The 22,475-nt window shown below is 43.7% G+C and overlaps 1 protein-coding gene and 1 long non-coding RNA gene across 7 annotated transcripts in view; one reads left to right on the plus strand and one right to left on the minus strand.

Moving 5' to 3' along the window:
• Positions 1-4,452: 4,452 nt before the first annotated feature.
• Positions 4,453-8,886, minus strand: LOC106036521 (uncharacterized). Its single transcript, XR_001207371.3, has 3 exons — positions 8,759-8,886; positions 5,994-6,147; positions 4,453-4,748 (listed from the first exon to the last, which is right to left on the minus strand). It is a non-coding gene; the product is annotated as an uncharacterized lncRNA (long non-coding RNA).
• Positions 6,811-22,475, plus strand: part of SLC24A4 (solute carrier family 24 member 4) — a 107,144-nt gene continuing 91,479 nt past the window's right edge. For 2 of the 6 annotated variants that reach the window (XR_010831974.1, XM_066998272.1), the window contains exons 1-2: positions 17,236-17,805; positions 19,961-20,071. Coding sequence is in view for 5 of the 6 variants with exons in the window: in XM_066998272.1 (XP_066854373.1) it covers positions 17,658-17,805; positions 19,961-20,071 (259 nt within the window). In the remaining variant the exon portion in view is untranslated. Of the gene's footprint in view, positions 8,887-8,972; positions 9,181-14,543; positions 16,477-17,233; positions 17,806-19,960; positions 20,072-22,475 lie in introns of those variants that run through there. The other 4 variants (XM_066998275.1, XM_066998276.1, XM_066998274.1 and 1 more) reach the window with 4 other exon arrangements.

The raw sequence follows: 22,475 nt of genomic DNA on the forward strand, positions 1-22,475 counted from the left end.
CAGGGGACATGCACACTCTTGCCACAAGTAGCTGCTTTGGAAACTACATGGCAGCAAGGCATGAAAGAGCTACTGTTCTAAACTAAGAGGAAAATGCTCTCTGTTGCTAAGGGAAGTCAGGGCTTAGTTAACTCTATTACTTTCATCACAGCTGATGCATATATATGGATACGGAATATGCCTCATGATAAGCATTCATGGAATGATAGCTGTAAGAGTTTATTAAGTCCTTTCATATATAACCCCTTTCATAAACATAATCTTTATGTTTTGCTTTGCTATTTACATTCCAGTAGTTGCCATTCTTGACTACAGCGGGGGGATGTATTCCTTCCCTAGCTTTGGAGGCTGGATGCTCTCAGCAGCACAGCACACAGCTCAGTGCCAGCTGATGTGGGTTTTACTTGGCCTCTTATGCTTGTGACACTGGGCTGTCCTTCTTCCTGAAGCCATTCTTTGACTTATCTTCACCAAGACAGACAGAAATTCTTCTTTTGCATTTTGTAAATATGCTACTCTTAGGTAACAACTTAGCTCTCTGTGGGATAATGAAATACCATTTGGTGTAGTGGAAAGTCCGAAGCACCACTATCATAACTCTCTGAATATTTTTGGCTACTAGCCTTGGATTCTCACTCTGAGACACACATCATAAATATAACTACAATGTAATGGCAACACTTGCCTTCTGCCTCCTTGATACTGAGGAGTTTGAGACTTAAAATAGTGATGTGCTTGCAGTATGGATAGTATTAGACAGATGGTGTGCTGTTCTCACTTTGTAATCGTACAGCCCGTATTTCCACGGACCTACGTAGACGAGCACATATCACCTGCTGCCTGGTAGTATAAGAACACAAAAGGTTAACTTGCTAGGTGTACCCTGGTAATTAGAGAATTGTCAAGTGTTTTCTGCACTGCTGAGCTCGTCGGTTCATGCAGTTAATTTCCTAGGGTTTGTTATTGTGTATTTTTATCTCTTTTTTTTCTTTTTTTTTTCTTTTTTTTTTTTCTTTTTTTCTTGCATTTAATAATTCTTGCTGGAATGGAGAAATATAACAGAAACTGATGTGCATGTAAAAGAGACTTCCTTCTCCCTTTCTGTTTGTACATGCAACTTGGAAAGTCCTGTTCCCCTCATGCATTGTAGTTGCTGCGTTAATTAGCAGCGTAGCCTATAAACGAGGTCCAGTTTTCAGGGGAATTGTTACATTCCCTTTGAGGCTTCTGCTAACACAGAGACTTATGTCTTAAGTGTCCTAGCTGGTTCTTTGTTACTCTATTTTGTATTAAAAATCCAGTCAATTTTGTAAGTCATTCTCAGTGGTGGCTGCAGTGGTATCACTGTTTGGTTTAAGCACCTTTTCCCATTTAACTTTATCAGGCATATACAACTTTCTGTCCCAACTGTGTAAGCTATGTAGTAATTATTTTGTTCCCTTTATTTGCAGCTGTGCTTGTCTCAATGTGATTTTTCTTTCCTTATTTCTGAAATTTTACTTTTATTAAACTTTTGCTTTCTCAGATAAAACATGGAACAAACATTGCAGAGGTACATAGGGAAATCTACCGTATAAACAAGCAGTTTCTTCTTCTGCAGATATGGGAAAACTCTTTGTTCAGGAAATTCCTCAGACATACAAAGGGAAAGAAACTGCAGTTTCTCTCCACATGCATTCTATTGGTTTTGCTGAGGTTTTTCCAAAGGAAAAAAAAAAAAAACAAACGGGTAATTACCCAGAAATGCATTGCCAGGGCTCCATAGAAAAGTTTTCCTTGATTCCCACTTCTCTGAAACAGGGTTGTTAGATAAGCCTTAGGAATGCTCAGAGGACTGAGAAGACGTTGAGGCACATTATCTTTGATTTTGTATGTTGCCCTGTGTACAAATTTATCTAATCAGATGGTGATTTTAGAAGTCTGGATCCATCACAGGTGTTAATAGCAGCTGAGGTCTGCAGATTCTTTGCTTTCATCTTTCTCAGCTTGTGTGCAGCAATTTCCAAATCCATCCAAAGCAGCTATTCTTCCTGGGGTAACTGTAAGGAAGAGGTGGATAATGATTATTGGGCAGAATTCATATATTACTCTTGTTCTTTTCTGCACTCTCTTCTCTTTTCTACAGCTTTTTGTTGTAAGGAAAAGATTTGATTCCTATTAAGTCAGCAAAAATATTCCATTGATTTCTCCAGGAGCTGATACGTGTTCTGTGCCCCATTTTAGTCATGACCTCATCACGGTCCTGATCACAGCAATTGGTGCACTGAGCAATAAAATAGTGTTCAAATGTTAAGCGCTGGAAAAGTTGCTGAACTTATGAATGAATCCTCAGTCTTACGTTCTTTGAAATTTCTATAATACGGGGCTGGGCATCATTTAAACCTTCGGTGCATTGCTGGCTAGTGAGAGCTTTTTGTAGTTGTGTGCAAGAGGTCACGTGTATGTGATGGTATGGACCAACAAAAAATATCATCCCTGTGCGTGATTCTGAGTCCCACCTGTATTCTGCAGCACACAGGTCTTGTTCTCTCTGCACCTTCTGTAGGAAAATATTGTAATTCCTACTAGAATTGCTACTGTGAGGCCATTTCTGGAGAAGCAGAACAACTGATAGAGATGAAGAGGCTGATGCCTCTGCCTTGAAGCTATTCTTTGTTTTCCTTTATTGTTGCACAGCCCGCCTAGTCCAACAAAGGTAAATAAGATGTTTGAAAAGGTAAATGGTTTCTTTATACCTTTGCTTTCATAATCATAAAGGTCTCCTATATGCACTACTGAATAAAGCCCTTGCCTGTGAGTAGTTTAAAGATACCTGCTAATATCTCTAATCTCTGACAAGTGGGCCTGTGGGAAAGAGTGAAAGAGAGTGATTTATGTGGTACTTCTTAAAACTGAAGGGCACTTGCTGAGTTCATCCAGGGTTGCTTCCATCAGCCTCTATGTAATTAACCCTCATTAATATCAGTGAGAGATTGAAATAGCCTCCCCCCCCCAGTATTGTTATGGTAAATAGCATTTCAGATACTCTTAATTTGGGAGAAATGTTGGAAACAATTAAGTTTCATAGCACAATACTACAGCAGGAACCATGGGAGACGTTTCATGAACACAGACGTGCATGACTGGTCAAAAATTAGTGTTTGCCTGGGGACTGACTGTGAATATAGATGCTCTCTGTGTGAGCAGCAGGAAGAAGGAGCACAATCATGTGGAGAGGATGAGAAAAATGAAGAAACAGCTTGCCAGAGGGCATGAAGAAGGACACGGGGAAAGACTTTGGAGGTGGAAGGCTGGCCTGGCAGGTGAGTCTCAGTTGTGTAAGGAACTGGCTGCCTGTGGCTTGGGGTTCTGATGTGATCAGTGGGACAAAATTTCACACAACTTTGTAAGTAAATCTAGAAAGCCTCAAATGTGGATGAATGGCTGCATTCCTGAGCATGTGGAAGAAAAACAACAACAAAAAACAATGTACAATAGGAATAGGTAAGCTTTGTATAAATTTTAATAAAATACTTGGTAAAATCTTTGCAGTAGATTTTCCTGTACATCACTAAGCTACAATAGTTGATGAATCTGAAGTTAGCAGTGCATTTGGGCCCACAATGAACTTCTGAAATGTTTGTGAATATGTGCATTTTGCTTTTTACTGGTCAAAACATATTATGCTAAATCCTCCAAGTCGAATGACATCAGTATAGCAGACAGCAGCAAGGTTTGGTAAGATCAGGATTCAAGAGACAAATGTATTTGAATGTAGTTTGTGTACTGAAATGGAAAGTTACAGAATTAAAATGTATAATTGCAAGGGTAATAAGATGAGAAAGGCGGCTTCCAGAAATAGAAAGATACACATATATACATTTAATTTTCCAACTTTCTCTCCTTAACTGGCATTGACAAACACATCCTTGAACAACCCATGTTTTTCCTCTTGCCCAGAGGGCAGGGTCACGAAGACCCAAAATACATTCCTCTGCAATCCAGCCCCCACCCATCCTCTCCAAACCACAACGGCAGGTGCTCAGTGATAATTTCTCAGTGTCTATTTCTCCTTTTCAGTTATGGTGAAAATGGTGTGACTAACCATGACAAAGCAAAATACAAGAATTACTTAGTTCCTAGTATCAATGCTTTAGTGAAAAATACATTTCACCACTCACGGGATCAGAAATACTAACCCAGTCTCTGATACAACAACCCTGGCTGCTACAGTGCTGTGTGAGGCTTGGGGTGATACGCTCAGCAGAAGTGCATATTCTGCCATCTTCAGCAGTCTGTTAAACTGCAGATACTTTGACTTCAGCTTCCTTCTGAGAAGACATGCAGTGGAGGGGAAGACATACAGATCATTCAGGAAAACAGCCTTGCCAAAATTCTCTGAGGAGATGCCCTCCTGGAGAAGGTGGTTGGAGCTTCCTAGGAAGAAGTACTGGATAAGTCTGTAACCTTCCGAGCCTGGGTTCCCTAATGTCCGCTGAAGGCTCCACTCTAAGCCATGTGCAAATTTAGACAAAATACGAATGCTTCTTTGATCGTTGTTCCAGGTTCTGGGTCTCTGTGGGGCAGGAGGGAGCACTCTGGGCAGGGGGATAGTACCAGCCGCTGCTCCCAAGCTCGCACTGAATCACAGGCTGCAGAGCTCACTCGGGTGGGTTTACACAGGCTTCATGAAAAGCACATAGTGGAGTTACCACTCCTGTAGTTCCCAGTTTTGGATTTCCTTCAGTGCTGTTCTTCTGCACATTCCCCTGTAAAAAGTAATATTCTTGCATATAAATTTTAAAAATAAAGAGTATGAGATAAACATATGTCTTCAGCAGCTCTTTAGCCTTTCTATGCAACATCTTATCAATCTCAAAACCCAGAACTATAATTATACACCTGGAGAAAACTCTAGCCATATTTTCAAAATAAAGTACACTTGCCTGTGTGGATTTTTAATGTAAATCAGATCAATTATAATTTCACAAGCAAATATGCACAGTCCTTTATAATACCTCAACACCCAGGAAAAAATGTATGAAGTCTCACTGGGAGAAACTCCCTGTTAACCATTTGTACAGATCTTGAAGAAAAGACTAAGAAATTAGAAAAATTCATGGAGAGGCTGGATATTTATATAACAGGTACCACGACTCATTAGCTACTCTAAATTGCAAAAAACAAGCAACCCACAAAACCAAGAAACTACTGAAGGATCAAACTCCTCCAGGTTTCAGGATTGGACCTAATCTCCAGCTACCTGGGATTAGAAGAAGCCTTCCTGCTGAGACTCAACTTCAGCCTTTTTTTTTTGCAACGTCTGGTACTATTTGGTGCCCAAAACACATGCTGGACTGGCTGGATTTTGTATCAGGTTCCACCTGCAAAGCCTCTTCCCATCTTTATTAAGTTACATTCTTCAGTCCTTTGCATGGATGGATGGTCATTAATACTCTTACTAAGCCTATACATACACACATATATGTGTACAGTGTGCAAATTACTTTCATTTTCAAAGACATTTACTTGTCAGATCTATAGAGTGATCTATTGAGACATGACAGTGTGTGTACCTTGTAAGTAATTCAAGAGTGAATGAAACTGCTTGAGCTTCCAGAATAAATATTGCACATGACCTAAAATCAGATAGAAATTTGATTTCACTTCCTTAACATTCCTGAGATAGCAAAACAGATAACCATGAGAAGTTTAAAAAGACAGTAAAGCTAGAGCTAAAATATTTTGTCTCCCTCCCCTCTAAGCCTGCTCCTCAGTATGGTCTGAGACTGTAAATGTGTAAATCACTAAATAGCACTAGATTTTTAGAAGCATGACGACACCTTAGTATCCTGGAGTTCACCAGAGAGCTCACAAGCATTCATACCAGCAATTTATTTTATCAAGGCACAGAGAACAGATTTTCAGTGTTTTGGAATCTGTAGTACTGGTTTTCTTGTTACGGCTTTTTATACCAGCCTGTAAGTAAGAAAAATAGCAGCTGGGACACTTACCTGCTTTAAGCGAGCCTTTGAAAACCACTCGTGGGCACGCCAATATGTGCTGCAATCCCTTCCACGAGGTTCAGAGCCAGGGGCACTGCGTCAACAAACAGAAAACTGAGTCTGGATGAGGTGTAACCGTACCCACGTTCGTTGATTCAGATACCTGTTGAAACATGGGGAAAATGGATCAGACCTTGTGCGTGATTATTATTCTGTGAGTGACTTTAAGTATTTATTTTTTTTTTGGATGACTAGCTTGCTCAGAGACTTGATGATGAGCTGAAAGCTCTTTCTTCTCTGAGGACTTGGTCCAGGGTCCATCAGAGTTGGCAAGCAGCAACTCAGAAACACAAAGAAAAGCAGAAGGGTAGAGAGATTTTTCAGATAAGAGATGAAATGGCTATTTGTTCATGAGGGGTACTTGATGTAAAGAGTAGCGGCGTATGTACTTGTTATCTTTCTGCCTGCCACAAGCTGTGCAGCAGTGCAGACCCCGAAGGCTGGGGGCTGCTCCGTTCCCACCTCACGCAAGTGGGCACGACGGGACGTCTGCCCTGGCAGCCACCGCAGCACATGGCGGGGACAGGCTGTGCCAGGCACGGAGCAGGAGGAGAGCAGGAGGCAGCCTCTCTCTGGAAGCTTCTGATCTGTTCTGGGGGACAGGAACAACAAAAACAAAGCTGTGCACTTTCGCTCGGGCTTCATGGCAAAGTCACAGCCAAGCCTCAGAAAATTTTGTGGTCTTCCTTTGCATATATTTAAAGATTCATTATGATTAATTTAAAAACTGAAAATCAAATTTTAAGGCTGGTTAAATCTTCCAGAATAGTTGCCTTTTTTTTTTTCTTTCTTTCTTTTTTTTTTGTTTTGATATAATTTGTTAGAGCTTGGAAAGCTAAGATAGAAAATGCAGTTCAGTTACACAATAGCTTGCTATGTAACATTCACCTCAATGATCTGATTTATTTCCAGCTTATCAACCATCTTGATAATTTGGGCAGGAATAGTATGATAGATCTCCAACAACAAGAAAAACAAATTGCATAAAACACAGCCTGTCTCTTCCCTTTCTTTGCACAGTCAATGCCAAGAGCATAACTAATTCTGTGAGACTCCTTCGTCAGTCACAAGGCTAAATGCAACTCAATACTTTTTTTTTAAACAGTTGTGAAATGGACAGAAGATCAGTTTTCTCCAGATAAACATTCATTTAGCTGTACTCTTATCCTTGTTCAAAGAGATTTGATATCCTTTTCTTTGTGGGTAGAACTGCATGAATTATCTTTTATCACAAGCCATGGGGTGAATATATTTTATGATGACCATCACAGCCTGTCTGGTGCCCTGATGCTCCGCCAGCCTGTTACGGATTGGCCCTGTTGCCGGCTTCCACGTGCTTCCCAGACAGCTGGGAGTGGGTAGGATCAGATCCCCAGGATATGGCGTGTTGGTATTGAGGTTCCACCGAACCTCAGCAGACCAGTCCCCTCATGCTCCCTCCTAGTTTAGTGATGTTGTGGGTGGGCTATGTGGACATCTCACTTAACACCTGGCCCTCTGCCCAGCCATCCAGGAGAGCACTTTCAGCAGTGCATGGCTAAATCACTGCTTCACGTGGCAGGGTCTGAGCTGCCCTCTCCCCACAGGTCTTCCTGACGTGCAGGGGTCGTTGTTCACCTGCATGGAGCAGACTTAAGTCTCTGAAGCTCCACCAGTAATGCTTCCATCTCCTCATGGATCCAAGCGCAGAAAAAAAAAACAAAAACTCCCCACCACATTGACCCAAGGAACAAGACTCCTGAGAAACAGAAAGTCAGAAAAAACTCAATTGGTTGCAGGTGTGACCCCTTGAGGAGGTGCTGGGAACCCTTGCCGAGGAGGGCAGCTGTGGAGCAGATGCTGAAGGTAGGCTGGCCACCCTGGGCACCAGGAGTCATGTGCTCAGCACTCAGTTCAAGTCAGAGCTGTCAGTTTGCTAGAGATGTGTCCCACTGCCAGTCAAAACAATTCTTTTTGTAATCATCAAGACAATTTCCAGCTCTCGGAAGAGTTTTAGACATCTCCTGGGACCCTTCCTTGCCCCAAGTTAAGGTAAGATGGATTTGAGCATGGTCTAAATGGTCATGGAGAGCAACTAAAATTCAAGTCTCTGATATTCTATTTCTGATCCTGTTCTGAACAGAACATTTTGTGCGGCATATTTAAACATATTGTTTCTGTGGTCAACTTGCCAATGTGTGAAGTGAATATGATCTGTATTACTTTTTTTTTTTAACTTTTCTTGCTTAACACGTAATTTTAACATTGGATTTTCCTTTGTTACCTTCCCTACAGACAACACGTAGTTTGGTAAAGCTGCATAACCTCACCGGGGATGGCAGAGATTGTTTTATGATGTGAGCACTGGCAAGAGCCAAGAGTTATTCCTTCCCATGCTTGAGAGAGGTGGTTATGGTACTTCAGGACATATGGAGGCAGACTGACAATGGCATGCTTTTATATTTACCTACAGGGATGACTTAATACCCACTTCAGAGCAGTGGGCATTGTGGCTTTGTGTGTTCATTTGTATAACTGGAAGGGGCATGCCACATCTAGCGGCACTTTTCCTTCCACTAATGCTAATCTTCTTTTTTCCCATAGCCTGATTAAACTTTGCGAGCACCTTGGAGCACAACTCTCCGACGCTCACAGCCCGCTGCTAGCAGTACGATGGATTTGTTTGAGGAACCTAGCGTTGCTGACCCTTTACAATAGCATTTCAGTTGCCTGACCTTGCTGATAAGAGGACTAGCGCCGGTGGCCATCTCCAAGGAGCGGTGCTCTCTCCTACGCCAAAAAGGACCCGACGGACTTAAAATTCCGCGCACGGCGACCTTGTTTCCCCGTCACGGGCAAAAAGGTGGCCTCTTGTCACTTGTAAGGAAGCAATAAGTAAAAGCACATGCTCAGCAGCGGCACAATTAATTATACATTTTTTAATTTCAGGTTCCCCCAAAGCATGTCTCTGGATGTAATGTTGGACGACTTTCCTTCATGTTCAGCTGCCTCCTCGCTCTGCTGTTTCTATGGTAACACCTCTGAAACATTGCTCCTTTCCGAGGAGGTGAAATGCAGAGTGGCTGGAATATCCGAGTGCTTAAATATTTAAATGAAAACAACAAAAAAAGATGGTGGGGTGAGTCAGGCGTGACAGGTAGGTGACACCCACCATCGCTGCTATTAAATCGGACTGGGGGGTAGCACTCTCCGTGCTGTACTCCCACTACAAGCCGAAAAGAGCAGCCAGCGCAGAGGGGCCGGGCTCATCCTGGGCTGTCCTGGTGCTGAGCAGCAGCTGAGCACATTGACACCCAAGGCCAGCTGAAATAGCCTGCTGCCAGCCTTTGCAAGGAGCTAGGAACAGCAAGGAAGCGAATTTGCAGGAGTGCCATATTTGGATGTATTTGCCAGTGATAAGTATTTCTTGTTAAAATCGGGAATAATTACTGCTTGTCTCAGTATTTGAGTGTGACGTCTGTTAACATGGAAATATTGCAAAAAGTAGTCCTGCCAATGCTTGAAAATACGCCAAAGTTTGCTCTGACCGTGACTTTTCATTAACTGTAACAAACGTCGGTTATCTGGGTTGGAGGAGGCTGTGCTGCAGACCTTGCAGCTTTGTAAGCTCAAAGGGACTCTTGTGGAGGACGATCTTCCCGAAGTGCTGCAGCTACATCTGTCTCCCTACTGCTACACTGACCCTTTTCAACTTCGCAGTGTAAGACTTGGTCTTCAAAGTGGATGTAGTGTTGCTCGTGTCCCTGTTTCAGCTTGTTTCACTCGTGCTTCCGATCCACTTTGATTGAGGTTCCTTTGTCTGCCGCCCCGGAGGGCCGTGCCTAACCCATTTGCTCAGAGCCTTCTCCCCTCTCTTGTTGTACCACAGCTCTCCCTTCCTTCCCCTAAATGCCTCCTTAGACAAACACCTTTCACATCACCGTTCTGAACCTGGGCTCTGAACCAGCCTTCTCTGTTCTCCCCTCTCCTGTCTGATCGTAATGGGGAGCAAATTAACCCTCCTTTCTTGTCTCTTCCACAGAAGACAACATGAAACAGCTATGAAATAAATGACCTGAATTCCTCATACAAAACACTCCATTGAACACCGTTCCTGCTCACTTGATTCCTCTGATTGCCATTCCCTCCAGACTATCGTTTTACATGATTTTATACACTGAATTTGTCTTCCCAGGGCAAGGTTGTTTTCTTCCTACTTGTCTATAAAGGAACATGATTTCTACTAGCTTTATAGAAATAAATGGTAAGAATATTCTCCCCCTTCTGACTGACAGCTACATTTCCTCTTAGCTTTAACATAATAGATTTTCAATTAGAATAAATTTTCCTTTTTGAAAATCTGTGGTCAGATGGGGGGGAAAATTCCCAGCACTCTCTGAGCTCTGCTCACTAACAGTTAAAAAAAGATGCCAGCCAAAGTAGGAGGTGTAAATTTTCTTAATGTTATTCACCATCATTTTATTTTAAAAGCTTTGATAGGCAGTCAAACAGCAATCTCAGTATCAAGATGGAAATTAAGTTTCAGAGCAAGCCCACTCAACATTAGGGAGAGTTGCTATTGCCTCAGCAAAAGGGAGTGAACAGGCTGACCCGTCAGGGTTCCTCCGAGCATATGTTCCCCAAGCCTCCAAATAAAGGCAGTTCTCACCTTTTCAATATTGTGGTTTCAAGGACATCAGTTGCCAGGACATACATTCAGCACTTGCTTTTATACAGTTACAAGTCTGCGTTTTCTTATTTATTTATTTTTTACTGAGGATGCATGCCTACTTTTCTTTCCTTAATGATTTTGATGTACCAATCTAATGAGGGAAAGGAGCTGCCCTGTTGAATCTCTCTCAGCTCCCCCAACAGGACTGGCACCGAACCTCTTCAGCCTCCAGGCTTTCAGGCATTGACATCAACCGAGGCTTTTTTGTGTGAGAATTCTCCACAGCTTCCTCCTGTGTATTCGTAAGATCAGAGCAGTCTGTGGTTTGGGCTAAAAACACATAGCTGATTTATTTTTATTTTTTTCTCACTGCAATGAATCAATTTTTGCTTAGTTAATGACCCTTCTCGTTCTGAGGGACTGGCAACGGGGTTGGAAACAGATCCCAGTGGGTATGAAAGCTGCTGAAAAGCACGGTGTGGGAAGGTGTCTCCTCAGTATTTGTTTTGAATTTCACTGTATTTCGCAGGCATAGAAAAAAATTCCAGAAAGAAAACAAAAGGGGAACGTTTTATGGAACTGAATTTCATTTGTTTTATATGGGAGAGGAAGCCAATTACGGAGAGCAAATTAAGGTGTTGTACAGTGATGGAAGAGAGTGCTGCAGCCAGCCTGCAGAGTTGGACCAGCCAGAATCACTCACGTGCAGCATGATGCCACCTAACTAGATTCCTCACAGTTACCGTCAGGCACGGTCAAATTTCCTCAAGCCTCTGGGAATAAGGTTTAGAGTCAATAATAGGCTCTAACCCATGTGTAGATTTAAGGGGAGACTTGAAGACGAGGAAGTGCTGTTTACAGAGAGTGGAGCAAATGAACAGATTTACACGGTGCCTAGAAGGTCAAGAGGTGAGGCCCAAGGTCATGTGGAGCAAACACAGAAAAAGAGTCAGGGAAGCAGAGAAATAAACAGAAGAGAAAGTGACTCTGAGGGCAAAGATGAACAGAAAATCACTGGCAAAATGTAAAGCCAGTAAAATCAGTTGAAGCTTGAATTTAGTGGAGGTAAGCAAGCCTGGGAAACTGAGAAAGACAGAAATGGTGTGTGTGCAGGGGAGGATATGCTGTGTAACAGAGTCCCTGTAATGTAACCCCCAGTTTGATACGGCTTTATGCATGCGCATGAGTTCTCCAAATCTGGCAAGCGTTTAAGCAGATGCCTATATCCCTGAGAAATCCAGTGGGCGTTAAATGTAGATGCTGTGATGAATTTGGAAGGCTCAGATGATATGGATTTAGGGAGACAAATACTGAGATTTTTTTTTCTAACAAACCCTGCTTTTAAGCCAGATATTGATCAAAACCTTATGGGCAGAAGAACAACAGATTGAATCCTACCGATATGCAAATGTCTCTCATTCTCCCGCATGTAAATGCTAGGTTCTGCCTTTTCCTGAGGTGTGGTGTGGCTGGCAGCTGACATCCTCACCCTGCTCATGTGCCCAGCCTCTATTGCTACACCTCTTTGAGTCTTTGTCTTCTGAGATGTTCAGTGTTGGATCTGAGGAGGCAGGTAGAGAAACAAAAGCTTTTCTACTTGTGAGACGTTTTGGTGGGTTTAGAGGTATGAATAGAGCCAACGCACGTAAATTAAATGTGTTAACAGCATATGTGGGACATCAAGAGTCAAGTGATCTTATTTTGTTGTAGCTTAAAGTAGATCGCATTAAGAGCCTAGATCTGGCTGGTATATTTTACACTTCTTGTGTAGCAAGATTATATGTAGCTACAGGTCTCCTTCCTGGGCTTGTGTGAGGTTGTCTGTGGCACGTAGGGTATGAGGAACTCTTGCTTGTCTCACCCTGCATGCTGTGGGAGAATCCCTTTACTGCCACTGAAACTTCAAAGCAAGGCCTGGGTAAGAATACGGCAGCTAGCTGAGTGCTGAACATGGGGTGTAACCGCTGATGCTCATCACAAATAGCAAGCAGCATTACCTGAGATTATAAAAAAAAATCAGCAGTAGGAAGATTGCAAGTTATAAAAGGACAAGGGAGGATTTGGGTGAGTTAGAGGAAGATGTGGTTCCATATTACAGTGTGAGACTGACTTCTTCTTTGTAGTGTTAAAATTCCGGTTCGAGGTTAAGTGATTTATAAGTGGAAGCAAAACAATGGCCCAAGTAAAACTACAGAAATAACTCTGTATTAAGAAAAACTTCTGCTTTTGAAGCCTGCAAAAGTACAATATGATAACGCAGTGGCAACTGCACACTGGAACGGGAAAATGGATGGGAGAGAAATATCTGAGAATGAGTAGAGAGGTGTTGAGGATGTTAGCACCGGGGTGAGTCCTTTAATGGGTACTACAGTTGAAGTTCCTCTCTAAATCCAGAAATGGCCCCAGTTCAGGGTTTACCCGTTGCAGAGACTGGCAGAATCCTCAGTGCTGATCCCAAGATTGGATCTGCTTTGTTCAGCAAAGCACCTTTCACCAGCGCTTAAGGAACTAACTGGATATTCCTGCGTGATGTGTGGTGGCCGGAGATAAAGTTCAACATTTAAATATGGATGTGCTAATGTTCACTTTTGTTTTGACAAGTCATATTAGTGAGTGCTCCTTTTCTGAGGACCAGGTCCTAAACAAACACAGGATTGCTCCATTTTTGACAGGAGGGTGATTACAGACAGCACCAAGCTAAGGTGCTCTCAGTGTGTCCCTTGTACGAAACACCTCGACCAAACAGCAAAAGCAGGACCAGTCTTCTCTCTCACCAACTCCTTTTCCTCTCAGCTTAGGTTTTACGGCTTTCAGGAGATTTTCTGCCTGTTTTTGAGGGAATTATGTTGGCTTTTCTTTGATTCCGTCTCTTGACCTTGGGAATACTGGGATGATACTGGGATTTTGGCTGTATCAGTTGGAAAGCTGGCCTTGCCCAGGCTCCTAGGGCTGGCTGGGTGCCACTCATAAATGATCACCTTGCAGTCCCCTGGGCTTCTCAGCTGATGCAGTCTCAGCTTTTCTGTGCTGCTACAGTCTTCATGGCAAACTAATAGCATCTCAGTTTCCAGCTACCCTGCTGTGCTGCTGCTGCTTTTCCTACTCCTTTTAGGGGGTGCCATAGAGAATTCATCCAAGCGTTATACTTCTCTTTTGACTCTCAGCAGCATCAATATTTTCTCCTTAGATGAGCTGATTTCATGGATCTCCTGTGAGACACTTCCCTAATTCAAAGCCTTTTGGCTGTTACTCAGTTCGTGATACTAATTGTGCTTGAGATGAAAAACAAGCAAATTTGGCAGTGATAGCTGAAGCTAACATTAGTCGGTGCTTTTAGTGAGCTATTTTAGTGTGGGACATACATGAAAGTTAAATTATCACAATGGTAAGCGCAATGACAAGAAAGAGTTCCTTGTGTCTGGCTTTAAGCAGATAAATGCTATTTAATATTTTCTACCTCTGCACTTTGTTTTGATTATATTTCCCAAATACCTCTAATTTCCAACATGTAGTTCTTTCAGGATTATTCCTAGATCTGGTCTGGAAGACATTTTGTTATGATTATAATGGAGACAGTGATCATCGGGAATATCACCAAACCACTCACTGTAAAGGCATTACTCAGGAAACCATGGGGGGTGTCTCACTCTTTTTTTTTTTCTTTTTTAAATACCATTAATGGAAAGATCCCACTGAATTTATAGACAGTTGTTCTTGTGGCAGTAAGAGATAATGATAATTTAAGATTGAAAAATGAATAGAAATGAATGTAATGACACCTTATCCACAAAACATTTTCTTTTTTGCCTCACCACTCATTTGTATGTAACATGGACGTCTCAAATCAGAATAAAACGTTGGAATATCATTCCAGTAATGACCTCCATGTGCTCCAACAGACTCTCCAGGTGAGTCCTGCCAGCTGATGGGGGAGAGGTAACTGGATATGAATTCTGTAGCACACTTCTTCTCTATCAGACATCCTATGCAAAGAGTTACTTGATACATTCCAGAGCAAACACCAAAATAAAAGTAATTTGGAAATTCTGTTCTTAAAGTTTAGCATTCAAGAGCAATTTTGAGGCTCCCCTGTGATCACCAGACTGATTAAAAATGCTAATCAGAAGCCTGTATGATTAGGAGATTAGTACAGTCTGAACTTTGATCTGCCTCGTTTGTGTACAGAGAGAGAAGACACACACACACACACACACACACACACACACTCGCTTTGAGAACTGCTTTCGTAGGTAGCAGGATTCCCAAAAGTCTCTTCTCCATCTCTCTCTGTTTCTTGCTTTCAGTTTCTCACAGGGATAGCCCCAGGGTTCCTGTAGTCACTAACTGTTACCTCCAAAACAGACAACTTTTTAACAGCCAGAAAAGAAAAATCAACCTATGTCCAAAAAGGCAATATTACACTTGCATTCCTGTAACTGACCATGTGGTTTGATTTGATCCATGTGATTTTCATAGGACCTGACAGAATTAATGAAAATCCTTCACATGCGGAACTTAGGACCTCTAACTATACTTCAACTCCATGCTCTTTGGGTAAACAACCTATAGACAGAAATATGGAATATCTGGGAGTCACAGCTGCACCTCCAGACCCAAATTTACCTCAGTTCCAGACAAACTTATCATTGCACGTCTTGACGCCAGTAACTCTTCAGATCAGGAATGCTGTGGCTTTGATATGGAGCAAAAGAAAATGTTCTCAGTGTAAAGAACAAGTAAGAGAATAAGCTTGGTGAACATAAAAATCACAGGCAACCTCAGTCAACTGTGGAGAGAGATGCAACAACCAGCACAGCCTCTCCAAAGCCCATGGCCCTGGTCTGCCTTATCAGTGAAGCAGATAATGAGCTTGTGACATGTGGATACTGAAAAAACAATGATCCTCAGCAATGCCTTCCAGAGTCACCACCTTTATATTGCTAGATATAATCCTTGTGCAGAAGACTGCATGTTTGTCAGCACCTCGACTCTTAACCACCAAGTAAGTGGATGGCAGCCTGATGTGCACATTGCCATTTCAGGTAGAAGGGGAGGCTTTAGTACTAGAAAAGAGGTGATAAAAAGCCACACAAAGAATTACCTCTCAGGCATTATGGCATGCAGTGGCATCTAACCGTACAGTGGTATCTCTACTGACATGGCTAACCAAAATCTTCAGTGGAGCCTAAAGGTTTTTGATGAAAAAAGTCTATTACAAATAATGGTCCCGAGCTAAAATCTTCAGTTGCAGACAAGGTAACCTAAGTGAGAATAGCCTATTAGGTGTTAAAAGGGCCCTTATTCAGATCCCCATGGCTCTGATGCCTAATTAGACTGCAGGTTCCTCTGGTCAGGGGTGGCTTTCATCATTCCGAGTTCAACCGTGAGATTTCCTATGTGGGCATGGAGAGAAATAACAGGACGCAAGCTGACTTGTAACCTTTTCTACTACCTTCCTTGTAGCAGCGTGCTGTTACTTCTGCTCTCTCAGCAGCTGTAAAGGGAATGAAAGACAAGGAGACCGCGGCGTGTCTTCGTGCCACCCTTCTAACACGCATTTGTCTTCCTGCTTCAAGGTAAATCACAAAGTCAAAGGCCCATCAGAGCCTCGGTGCCCTTTCAGCCTGGACAGTTAAGGCTCCGATTTCTGTAGCTGTGTGTACGCAGGCAAGCAATGAGACTAAGACAACTGCTGCTCTTTGATTGCCCAGCTTGAGCAATTCCTTTGCGTTGAGACAACCGGGCAGCCTTCTGCAGGAGTCTGGAGCAACTTCACATCAGGTCTGTACCACAGCACCCTCAGCGCTCTGCGACTGCTTCTTTGTGGAAGAAGTAACTCGTAAAGAGAAACAAACAAACACATTAGCAGGGGGAAGGGGAAGCGCAGAGGATTAGTGATATCCTGTGTGTCAAGGTTTGCTGTTGCAGGGTATTTTCATTATTTTTGACTAGAACATCTAACTGTTAGAAATAATGCCAGACACGAAACGAAGCACTGAGAGAGATCCAGGAAGAAGATTGCCAGAGATCCAGGGAAAGCTCGTGAAATGCCATTCATTGTAAAGTAATACAATACAATAAAGTAATCCGTTGTAAAGGCTGCATGGGGAAGCCCGGGTGGGTTACCGATGGTGTGCCCAGGTTGGACACCCACAGCATTTCTGGGTGCCCTGAGGGGACGCAGAACCTGCGCTACTCCCAGAAATCCTCTGAGACGTTCTCGTTGGGTAACGGGGACCGCTGATTTAATGAAAATACCAAATTTTAGCAAAAAAAAAAGAAAAAAACCACCATGGTTCAGGACATCATGGGACCGACCTCCGTTCCACACAGGGGTCGTTCTGCCGGCCGCCCAAGTCAGTCAGGCACAGCGGGGGCGCAGGCCCTGCCGCCCGCGGCCCCCCAGAGCCCCGCTCCGGCGCAGGGGGCAGGATTAATTAATTTGGCCGCTTAATTTCACACACCCCCCCGGGGACGCGCGTTGCCGTGGGCTCCCGGGCAGCACCCGGAAAGTTGCCGGGGAGAGGCGGGGAGGAGAGGGGCGGGCGGGAGCTGAGGGGCCGGGTGCCCGCCGGGGCTCGCTGCCCGCTCCGCTACACTCAGCCGCCGAGGGCAGGAGGGGAGAAACTTCCGAGCCGTCCGGGCGGGCAGGGGCCGCCTGGATGCCGCCTCCCCCCGGCGCAGGCAGCGGGGCGGCCGCCGCTCCGCTCCCTCCTCCCCCGGCGGCCGCGGGGCGTGCGGGGCGCGGGGCTCGGCCCGGCCCCTGAGGGCGCCGCCTCGCCGCCGCCTCCCGCCTCAGCCGCCGCCGCCCGCCCTTCGCCACCTGCCGCTCCCTGCCTCGCCGAGGCGCCGGGCAGCGGCTTCTCCCCGCGCCGCCGCCCGCCATGGAGCCGCCCGCGGGCAGCCGGCAGCCCTGAGCCCCGCTCTGCCCGCCGGCCCCGCGCCGCCCGCCCCTCGCCCGCATGGAGCCGCCGCTCGCCCCGCCGAAGACGGCGCTGCCCGTGCTGAGGAAAGTTCGCAGGAGGCGGGAGATGCTGCTGCAGCAGCTGGGCTTCATCTGCGCCATCCTCTTCTTCGCCTGGTGCATGTCCAGCCTGCTCTCCAGGCTGGGTGAGTGGCCCGGCAGCGGGGACCGGAGGCTCCGGGCAGGGCAGGGGGCGGCGGGGTCGGGAGTTGGTGGCTGGGGTTGCCCCGGCTGCCTCAGGAGGGAGCCCGGGGCTGACACGGGAGTCTTGGGGCGGCTGGAGGCTCTGCACGGAGCCCGGTCCTCCCCGGTCGCTTCTGGTCCCGTCAGCCGCGGCCACCTCGCCCCGCTGACCCGTGGCCCCGAGCCTCCAGCAGCCGCGGCTGCCGCCGCTCCATCGCCTCTCTCCAGCCTGCCCCAAATTACAGCGTGGGTTTGTCAGGAAATTCGGTGTTTTGGGCAAGGAGCGGTGCCGACCTCGTGTCTTAGAGTCTGTTGCACCCGCTGTGCGAGTGCCATGTCGGGGAAGTGATGCGTTCGTCATCTGCATCGCTCCCGCTCGTGGGCTCTTGTTTTTGTTTTTCCACCTGCTGGCACAGTTTGGGCTGTAAACGTGCGACTTTGGGCCCATTTCCTGCAGCTTGCTTTGCATCCCCCAACTGTGAAGCCTGAGGTTACTGGGACACCTCTTGGGCCCCTAGGTAGGGCTGCCAACCTTCTGTGAGGGTTTAAGGACAAAATCAAACTAAGCCAAGAGCCCATCTCTGTGTTTCTTGTAACAATTAGGATGGGCCATCTGCTTAAATTACAGTTGAAGGTAAATTGTGAGCTTTAGGAAAAAAAATCCAGTGGAACTTTTCATATTTTGTAATGCTCTCGTCCTTAAATTATTGCCTGTGATGTTTGAGATGTATCTGGGATGGCAACGAGCCATCCACACAAGAATTTAATGCCTTACACTATATTAGCATATAGCTTATCTTAAAACTTTCAGCATTTTTTAATTGTGGTTTCAGAATATACTTTTGCTTTATTTAGAACTGTTTGTCATGCCTATGATTTTTTTTTTCCTTGCAGTAGCGATATATTTTTGTAAATGTACTGGTTTGTGAAGGCAGCGAGTTGGGGTATGGTTATGTTTAGATGGTTCGAGGTTTTTGTTCCAGATAAAGGTTTTCCAGACATCTTTTGGGCTTGTGTGAAAAATGTCATGACTAATGAAAGTTTTTAATCTCTGTGGTTATCAGCTAAATCCCTGATAACCTAATTTTTGATGGTATGCTGCATCAGGTAGGCTTTTTTCTTTTCAGCCGGCTAATTTACAGTATATTGTATCCATAAACACTGACCATCTGTTCTTCGTGTTCCTTATAACTGTGGCAGCAGCCTATTTTAGCAAATACTCTAGCCAAACTAACTTTTCCAAGCTAGATTTTTTTGTAACAGTCACTGTAGCAAACCACAAGCATTCCATGCTGACTGAGCATAAGTTGTAAGATCGGGCATGGAAGATTTTTTGTTATTAGAATATGTTCATTTGCAATAGCTCAGGTTGAAATGGAAGTGATTTAATTAAAGAAATTGGTTCTTCCTATGATTATTATAATTGTATGCCCTGCATTATCACAAGTGCCCCTCATGCACTATATTCAGTTCTATCGAGTCTGCTTCTGGAATATGAGTTTAGGCAAAAGCTCCCCTGACTTCTGAAGATGCTTCTCTTTCTTAAGACCTGTGAGGCTTCACAATGTTGTTATTTTTCTTTTTCCTCAACAAATTATGCAGGGATTGATGTTATCATGTACACCCAACGCTGAAAAGACCGGCCCATTAATTCAGATAAAGCCAAAATACAACTGCAACTTGTGAATATGCATTTTTATATTTTAGAAATCAGTGATGTAATATATGCAAGTGCAGATGACTAAGATTATTGCTCATGTCAGCATAGCTGGTCTGGTTTCATCTGTAGGATCTGTAAACGCTGAGTTTCAAGGGTACAGGTTTCAGCATTTGCTTGCTGCAGAATGATTTTTGGGTTGTGGGTCATAGCCAGGTACTCTGATAGCCAGAACGTGCTGATGGCTCTGATACCGCACCTTCACAGGTCCTTTTACCCTCTGTAGCTAGGAGCACCTGGCATACGTATGTTGGCATGTGCCACGGTGGCACCTTCATTTTGCCACGTTTACCTTCTGATGGTCTGTCCATGGTCCTGGCTAGTGGGGGCATACAGTCCGGTTAAGCTGATAAAGGAAAGAACTGGTGACAGCAGACATAACCTCTTTCTATTTAATATAGGCCAAGACTCAACTGTTGCAGACAGACATGTATTGTCAGAGACATGGAGGAATAGAAGATTGATGGCATCACCTAATGGGACACATGAAGGAAAGAACTGTACAGAGCCAGGTAAGATGGGAAAACTATGATGTCTTGTAAGCTCTTGAGATGTATTGTGCAAGGCGGTCATGATGAAGCTGCAGTAAACATAAAAGTGGTAAACTTTAAAAAAAATAATAAAAGCATAACTATTCTATGCAGAGAGATTTTTTTTTGTGAAATATAATGCGATGACTTTATCTATCAAAGGTAAAAGTCAATATTCAGATGTATGTATGTTTTGGGGTTGTTCTGAGACTTGTGTTGACAATTTGATTTCTGAAGTTTTGTTTCTTTTGGTTATTATTCCTATCGAGCTAATGCTGTGCATATTGCACTGGTAATGAGAGAAGCACTCTTCTTGAAACTATAGGTAGTTAAACATACAGTGTTTGAGATACCACCTGAGCACAGTAATTTGTACTCATTACTGCTGTGAATTTAATCAGGTTTTGCTAGTCTAGTGATAAACTCTGTATTCAGAGTAGGAGTTCATATTTTGTGGAGGGGTATGAGGTAAGTAATATGGAAACCCCGAAACCCATTTTAGTTCAAGTTATCTGTCCTGGCCAGGGGATAATAATTGATTGAGAGCGGGGATAGATGACGCATTTTAATATCAATGTTAGTCCACAACACTTTCATCTTCCCATCTGTCTTTCCAGTGTATATTTCCTTTCTCTCTCTCTCCTTGCTTCTCTTTGGTTTACGGTGTGTGGGAGATGAGACATTTTGCCAATGGCACTAGCCAAATTAATTTAAAGTTCAGATTTTTTTTTCTTTTGCAATATGACTCTTTGATCAACTATGGGATGACAGCAGAGTCTGTACCTTCTTGCAAATAGTGACAGCATGAGTTCTGGGATCCTGTCAGTCCCAGGCATTCAGAAGTTTGGAGCAGCATTCCCTTCTCTCAGTTACATGTTTGTTATAATACTGAGGCAGCTATCGTACAGAGTCAGAGTTACTGCTGTGCTTATGCATTTTCTGAGAGGAATGGAAGAACATTGATGAAAGTATGCACATCCAAAAGCTTTAGCTCTATTGTCTTGATGTCCAAGGGCTTCTCTGTACTTCTGTTAAGAATTTGGTGAGTTAGTTTACTGATGTTTGCATCTGTAACCTTATGATACTGTTGGTTTATCTGTCAAAGTTGTTCACAGATGAGAAAGAAGAAATATGAGACACTTTGGAAAGATGCAATTATTCTTGAATATTCATTTGTTCTCTGCTATTGATGAATAGCCAAAGAATGCTATTCTTTCCCATTCCTATTACATTTTCCTCTACATATATGGGTGTATCAATGTGATCATGCATGGACACATACTTGGCTGCACACTCAAAGCCAAGCCAACAAAGACCACAAAATTGTCGAAGCTGGATCAGAGAGATGCCCCTCAAAGTTTTTGATGGGGATTTCCACTGAAGATAAATGAGAACTTATTTACAATGACATGATGAAACTGCTAAGGGAAAATGTGTTTATTGCATAAATTGCAATGCTGTGAGCAGCGCTGACTTCTCCAGATGTTAGGAACAAATCATAGGATCATAGAATGGCTTGAGTTGAAGGAACCTTAAAGATCATCTAGTTCCATCCCCAATGCTGTGGGCATGCCCCATCCTATGGTTCAGCTCCCTCCATTAAAAACTCTAAGGTCAGTTTAAGAATAACTGGATTAAATAAATACAGCTGGATCATTTGACTTGCTTTACGAAATTCAGGTAGTTGAGGTGCACTTTTCTCTTCAACCACAAGAGCTGGACACATGGAAGCTGGGAGTCCCAAACATGCATCAGACTTCTGAGGTTTTTAGAAAACTATCATGAGACTTGTGTTAAATTTATGGTTTCTATTCACAGTGTTGGAATAAGTCTTTCTTTTTAATAGGTGTTTCTTCAGTTAGAACACAGATTTACAGATCAGACGTGTCACAGGATTGCAATTGTGGCATTTTTAGTCACTTCCTGTTATTCTGTAGCTATGTACAGCTTATCTCTTTGGATCTTCTGCAGCTGAAGGGGGATTTAGATGCTGCGAGAGTGCCGAGATGTAAGATAGCTACAAATAAGGGGAACATCTGAAAACTAATGAAACTGATGCTTGTTGGACAAGAATGGGTTTGTAAGAACCCACGATTGTTATTGCTCAGTAGTAACTTCTGCAGATTTTTTTTTTCTTTTTGGTTCCTGTCTGGTAGCTGGAGATAGAGATTTGCAGTGTGATGAGAAGAAGGTACAGTGACCTAAAACCTATCAAAAAGGAACAAGTAGAATAGCTCATCTCCGTGATAAAGCGGCTTGCGTAACCCTGTGACTACATCTGGGGAAAGTAGTCACAGGCTAAGTGACTTGGCTAAGAGACCAAGTGAAGTGACAGGCTAAGAGACTTGATTGAGATCACGTGGAAAATTGGTGGGAAAATGTGGGT

The sequence above is a fragment of the Anser cygnoides genome, chromosome 5 (genome assembly GCF_040182565.1).
Source record: "Anser cygnoides isolate HZ-2024a breed goose chromosome 5, Taihu_goose_T2T_genome, whole genome shotgun sequence".
Taxonomy (NCBI): Eukaryota; Metazoa; Chordata; class Aves; order Anseriformes; family Anatidae; genus Anser; species Anser cygnoides.